The 7,500-nt window shown below is 38.8% G+C and overlaps 1 protein-coding gene across 1 annotated transcript in view; it reads right to left on the reverse strand.

Moving 5' to 3' along the window:
* LOC130241275 (diacylglycerol kinase theta) overlaps positions 1-7,500 on the reverse strand; it is a 71,680-nt gene that overhangs the window by 42,259 nt on the left and 21,921 nt on the right. Inside the window, exon 3 of the mRNA XM_056472995.1 lies at positions 4,040-4,139. Within this exon, the coding sequence (XP_056328970.1) occupies positions 4,040-4,139 (100 nt within the window). The remainder of the gene's footprint in view (positions 1-4,039; positions 4,140-7,500) is intronic.

The raw sequence follows: 7,500 nt of genomic DNA on the forward strand, positions 1-7,500 counted from the left end.
ATTTAAATGTGCATTTTTCTAGATGTGCAAAATGATCATGAAAATTCAATTATATGCCTTTTTGTCATGTAGAATGCAGATTTAATTAAATAAATATATTGATAACTTAAACATTGTTCTTTTGAATATTTATATTACATTTTTTGCATATACGCATAGTTTTACATATTACATTTCGAAATTAAATTAGCTAATGCCATGCATTAAATACATACAAATATATATACACATTAGTAATAGTAATTAGGCAAGTTATTGTATAACCAACCCCATGCTCATCCCGAAAACGTAGTCCCGAGGACGTTTCTGGAGACCACAAATTATGTATGTATGTTTTTTAAGCGAACGCTGTGGGGCGGTATGACGATGTTCTTTTTAGCGCTCGCCGGCTGACCGCTTGCCTTCGTGTGGAGGGCTTTCCCGCCGCAACCAGTTTGTCCGGTTAGCTCGTCCTGTGCGTCGGCGGACTCGAGACGCAGAGAGAAGCTGACCACGACGACGACAAGTGGGTTCGAGTCCAGGAAAGAGCGAATCCAGAAATCAGGTAAGACTAAAACAGAATCCAAGAAATAAAGCGAAGAGGTTCATAACAGGGTGAGAATGTGGTAAAATCCGAAAACGTGGTAAAAAAAAAACTAAATCAGACGAGGGCTTTTCTTTTTCCGGACGGCTTTTGTAAATCGTTGGTTGGGTTTAGGGCGGGTGGGTCAATCGGTAAAATTGGTTGGGTTTGGGGAAGAAGGAGGGTGGGTCGGCCGGCCGATTGGCCTGTCGCCCAGTCAATCATTCAGCCAGCCGGACAGACAGACGTTCGTTCAACATCGGCCTCTAGTGGGTTCAAGCGAGAACAGCGCGGGCACGAACGGCATTCGCGGGAGACGTCCGAGAAGCCAAAAAGGCGCACACAGCGGCCTCTCGCGGATTCGCGAAAACCAAAAACTGCAAAAATACAGACCTTCCGGGACGTATTTCGCGGTCTCCAGAAACGTCCTTGGGACTACGTTTTTGGAGTGAGCCTGGGTTGCAACTGTATAACGATGGTTTGTTCTGTAGACTATCGAGAAAACAAAATTAGCTAATAAGGGGCGAATAATTTTGACCTTAAAATGGATAAAAAAAAAATAAAAACTGCTTTTATTTAGCTGAAATAAAACAAATAAGACTTTCTCCAGAGGAAAAAATATTATCAGAAATACTGTGAAAATTTTCTTGCTCTGTTAAACATCATTTGAGAAATATAAAAATAAAATAAAAAAATACAAATGGGGCTAATAACTGTTTATGTAGATAGTGAGTGGAAGTTTAATGTTTGTTTGTTCTTTGTATATTTCTGATGTGTTGATTTATAAATAAATGTTTAGTGCATTTCTAGAAAAAATAACCCTCTGAATGTGAATCAGGAAGGAAAATCGCAAACCAGCAGCAGCAGCTGACGGGCAGAAAACAGGCCAATTTCTGCACCTTTCTGTTCATTTTCCCAGAAGTGCTGTTCAAGACTGTAATTTAATTTAACATGAACATTTTCTGCCCTCTCTCTGAACTTTAGATTTGAGCTGTTTTTGCTACTACACATTTAAAGCTATAGCTACACAACAGCTACACAAAAATTCATCCATGTGGCACTGCACATTCAGTTTACATGTCTTACAGAAGTATTTCATCATTTTAAAGAGAATCAGATTTATTATAATCAACTTGATATAATAAGATTATACTTTGAAACACACAGGGGTTGGACAATGAAATGCCTGGTTTTAGACTTCAATAATTCATTAGTATAGTGTAGTGTAGGACTTCCTCTTGTGGCCAATACAGCATCAGTTTGTCTTGGGAATGAGACACAAGTCCTGCATAGCAGCCAGAGGGATTTTGAGCCGTTCTTCTTGCAGAATAGTGGCCAGGTCACAACAATTTTACGAAAAAGACATTTTTTTTGACGCACCCTTCTGAAACAGCCCAAAGTGTCTCAATAATATTTACATCAGGGTACTGTGCGGGCCATGGGAGATGTTCAACTTCACTTTCATCATCATCAAAGCACTCTCTCTTCAGTCCTGCTGTGTGCATCACTGCATTCTCATCCTGATAAACGTCACCGCCTTCAGGAAACAATGTTTGACCCATTGGGTCACATGGGTTTCCAGAATGGTTGGGTAGTACTTGGCAGTGACCCAGCGTCTAACACAAGTATTGAGCCTCAGGAATGCCATGATATTGCTATCACTGACCCCTCCCCTGCTTCACTCTGGGCATCAGCAGTCTGGGAGGGACTCTTCTTTGGGGCTTCTCCACACCATAACTCTCCCACTCAGACAGTGAAGGTGGACTCATCAGAGACCAATGCATGTTTCACATTGTCCACAGCCCACGATTTTTGCTGCTTGCACCACTGAAACCGGTGTTTGGCATTGGCACGAGTGAGCAAATGTTTGGCTACAGCAGCCGCCACCTATATTGACCCTGTGGAGCTCCAGACCAACAGATGTGCTGGAAACAGGAGAGCTGAGCATAAAGAGTTGGTTTGATGTGTTTTGAATAAAACTGGGTTATCAGCCGGACATCTCTTTTAGACAGCTTGCATCCACAGCTCCTCCAGTTGGATGTGGTTCTTCTTCTTGGTGGTTTGCTGACATTACTCTGGATACCGCAGCTCTTGATCATCACACACACTTGTTATCTTGGTCACAGATGCACCAGAGAGATGAGCACCAACACTCTGTCCTCTTCTGAACTCTGCTATGTCCCCATAATGTTGTGTGTAGTGCAGTATTTGAAGCAGAACTGTGCTGTTCCTCTGCTGATCAACCCTTCACACTCTGCTCTATTGCTGGATTGAACACCAGGAGGAGCCCATGCAGCCATCACAGCTACAACACTACACTGCCCAGTGCTTCAGTCTCATTGTCCAGCCCATGTGTATGCATACACATACAGTTGAAGTCAGAATTATTAGCCCCCCTGTTTATTTATTTTTTTCCCCAATTTCTGTTTAGCGGAGAGCAGATTTCTTTAGCACATTTCTAATCATAATAGTGTTAATAACTCATCTCTAATAACTGATTTATTTTCTCTTTGTCATGATGACAGTAAATAATATTAGACTAGATCATCTTCAAGACACTAGTATTCAGCTTAAAGTGACATTTAAAGGTTTAACTAGGGTAATTAGGGTAAAGTTAGGGTAATTGACCCTTTGCTAAGCCACACCCAAAAATCGCAACCCACCAATCATGGCTTAGCAACCGTAGCTACACGCAGGGGCTCTGTCAAGCTTTCGAGCGAGGGAAACAAGCCAAAGCATTGTACATATGGATTGTGCAAACCTGGTATCCTATAAGTTTGGACAGGGTGGTGGAATTTTTCCCCTTTTCAAAACCAAAAACCCAAGAGGAGAAATGATCAACTCAAGCTCTGTGTGGGGTGCTAAAAGAGCGGCGTTAAGTTGGTTGAATGGTTAGCGTATGAGGTGGCTAGGCTAACCTAGCTTCAATTTTGATTAAATAATCTTCTAATCGGTTGCGTATTAAGTGGAGAATATACTCCTGTAATGCATACTGCAGTCCTTTCTTGTCTGGCTTTCTCAGAAATCTCACCTGTTCTCCAAAAACCCCTGGGAATATCTGACATCGGCGCATACACGCTGTAATAGACATGCCAGGCACAAAAGCTTGACAGGCGTAGCAACAGTAACTACGGAGGGCGGGGCTTAGCGATGGGTCAATTAGGCAAGTCATTGTATAACAGTGGTTTGTTCTGGAGATAATCCAAAACTAATATTGCTGAAGGGGGCTAATAATATTTACCTTAAAATGGGTTTAAAACAATTAAAACTGAGTTTATTCTAGCCGAAATAAAACAAATAAGACTTTCTCCAGAAGAAAAAATATTATCAGACATACTGTGAGAAATTCCTGAATCTGTTCAACATCATTTGGGAAATATTTGGAAAAGAAAAACAAATTTAAAGGGGGGTGAATAATTCCAACTTCAAATGTCCACCCAGACACTCACTTTCTTTAACTCAATTACACACACACACCTTCACAGCGCAGTGACGAACTGCCTTCCAGATGTTTCCGGCAGACGCAGCAGAACCTCTTCTTCTGGCCAGCGGGACCGAAGCAGTGCGCGACAGGAACCTGCAGGACAACACAAACATTCATTCATTCATTCATTCATTCATTTTCTTTTCGGCTTAGTCCCTTTATTAATCCGGGGTCGCCACAGTGGAATGAACCGCCAACTTATCCAGCACGTTTTTACGCAGCGGATGCCTTTCCAGCCACAACCCATCTCTGGGAAACACCCATACACATCATAGAGATAATATCTGTTTAGTCAAAGAACACCTATGCATGAACCGCACACATGCTTGGCACATAAAGATCAATGAAATCTATCAAATAGAATTCTATGATATAGCAATTGCATTTAGCTTTATCACAGTAAAGATCCATATGCATTTAATGTATTGTGTGTATTATGTAGTCTTGAGCACATGTGTGATCATATTCTGTCAGATTTATATTTATTACACAATTTATTTGAGTAAGTTTAGCACTTAATTTTTATAGACAAAATGATTGTTGCACTGACTGAAGAGCAGTTTTTACATTTAATTGCACTGGTGACAATGATAATAAAGATCTATTCTATTCCATTCTGTCCTATCATACCTGTCAACCCTCACAGTTTTGCATTAGTCTATTTTACCATCCTATTCTGCAATCCTCCCGTTTAAGTATTCTCCTGTATTCATTCCTGTCAACCCTCCCATTTTTCCCAGGATTCTCCCGTATTTTACAGTTCTATCCCGCTTTCATCCTGTAAAGGTATTTCCCTGTATTTCTCCTGTATTTTCAGTCTTTCTCTGAATGGTGGCAGGTAAACATTAAAGAGCCGATCCTCCCTATACGCAACCCATACCACCGAACCACCAGGGGCCGCCCTTTGCTCCTATATGTGAGTCTGTTCTGTGCTTTCGCTTTGTTTATGCATGAAAACACTTTGAAATAAATATAAAAACGGCGGGATTCCCTTTCCTTTTCATTACAGGTGCCGTCTCCTCTTCATATGCAATCCTTAACACAGTCATATAGCGGTGCGTGACTGTCAGCAGACGCGCTCCATAGTGATAAACAGACGCTGTTTCCTAAACGGATTCTGTACACGTGAATCCCTTATTATGGTGGGCATCTCCCTTATTTTCACAGGTTGACAGGTGTGTGTATTTCTCTCATAGTTTTGATGAAAAGTGGAAGTAACATCAACAATCTCAAAAGTGATAAATGGGAAGAGATGTTCAAGAGAATTATGCTTTCACTTTATTTTGGCTTGAAAGCACATTGAAATACAAATATAAAAACATATCGCTGTATATAAGAATATATACACTGCTCAAAAAAATAAAGGGGACACTTGTGGTTACATGGTGTTGTTTAAGTCAGGGATTCTCCACCACTGGGCCACTAGTGGGCCTCAGCGATACTGCAGGTGGGCCGTAAGATTAAAATTTACTTTCAATATTCAGGCCTGTAGCCAGCCTGGTGAAAGGGGTGGTTCTTTTTATCTCAAAAAGTGGACCTTTTTCTGGTTACAGGCCTCATTTAGGCTACTATTTAATTATGATATGTAAATACTGCATTTTAGTGACATTTTAAGCACTATTTTAGCTGAATATATATATGTTTCTTTATTTAACCAGATAAAAACCCCATTGAGATCAAGATCTCATTTACATGGGTGACCTGGCCAAGAGGTCTGCAACACACGACTTATGAAAAAAAATACAAATAAAATAAAATAATAATAATAATATCATTAATAATAAATAGAAAATCAATATAGTGTAAAAATACAGTTCAGTTGTTCAGCTTTACCACATTTCAATAAATTAAAAACACACACATTGAGAAATGGACTGTTGTTGTTGTTTGTTAAAAAGGATAAAGCGAAACGATGTCATTGGGATGAGCTCAGATATTTCAGACTGAAGAGTAGTCCAGGATGAGGGGGCGGCATGACTAAAGGCTCGCTTCCCTATTTCAGTTTGAACCCGGGGAACAGTCAAATGATAAGATTCACTTGAACGTAGGGCATTCTGGCTTTTAGACTTATGAAGAAGGGAACATAGGTATGAAGGCACCAGTCCCAGGAGAGCCTTGTAGACCAGAGTCATCCAGTGGGTGTACCTTCTTACACTCAGAGAAGGCCACTCAGCTTTGGCATACAATTCACAATGGTGAGTAAGTCTTTGACAGCCAGTAACAAACCTTAGAGCACTGTGATATATGGAGTTTAAAGGCTGAAGACATTTGGTTGAAGCATTCATTTATAAAACATCACCATAGTCAATCAATGGTAAAAATGTTGCACACACCAAATAGATTGTCGGATGTTCATCATAACCAAAAAAAAGTACATTTTATTTCAGTTCAAATATTCAACACTACATCCTGCAGGAATAGCAATAGATTGAAGATCGCCAGCTGCTCTTTCACCAGCAGGTGGAGATGGAATCATTTAAGATTTTTAACCCAGTAAATAGGCGAGAGAGAACGCTAATAAAGGCACGAAAGTAGCATGTCCAAGACATTGATATTAATATTACATGCTACTTTTGTGCCTTTATTAGCTTTTTCTCTCACCTGAAAACATTCTGACAGAAGTGAACATAATAGACCACTGAGATGTAACGTTCCTGTTGGAGTGAATTTAAGCTCTATATTTAAGAGCATGTAACCTGTTTAGCCAAATGCACAGCATTAAAGCACTCAGGCTTTACATTGAGAATGCAATTCTGTTGATGTGATCACAGGGAGGTAGCACTTACACTTTAAAATCTCAGCGTAAATGCACTGAGATGCATCACGGAAAATGCATTTAGATCATCATGGTCGTATATATATATATATAACAAATAATATGTGAAATTGCCATTTTCCAGTGCATCATGATTCATAATGCAAATGATTCTGAATCACTCCACTATTGCAGCATTTTTAATTGTCAAATTATTCTGTAAAACTGCATTTGCATTGGAAAAAAATTTGAATGAATGACCAAGAAAATTAATAAAATTGCAATGACTGATGAGTGAATGAATGAATTGATTGACTAGAATGAATGAATAAATAAAATAAATAAATGTTTGAATGAATGAATGAATAAATAAATGATGGAATGAATAAAATAAATGCATGGATAAATAAACAAATAAATGATGGAATGAATAAAATAAATGCATGGATAAATAAACAAATAAATGATGGAATGAATAAAATAAATGCATGGATAAATAAACAAATAAATGATTGAATGAATGGATATTTTTTTAAAATGGATAGATAATTGAATTAATGAATACATAATTGAATGATGAACTAAATAAATGTATAAATAAATACATTACTTATTGAATGAATGAATGAATGAATGAAGGAATAATTGATTGACTGACTGATTGATTGATTGATTGATTGATTGATTGACATAATGAAT

Source organism: Danio aesculapii, chromosome 14, assembly GCF_903798145.1.
Source record: "Danio aesculapii chromosome 14, fDanAes4.1, whole genome shotgun sequence".
NCBI lineage: Eukaryota > Metazoa > Chordata > Actinopteri > Cypriniformes > Danionidae > Danio > Danio aesculapii.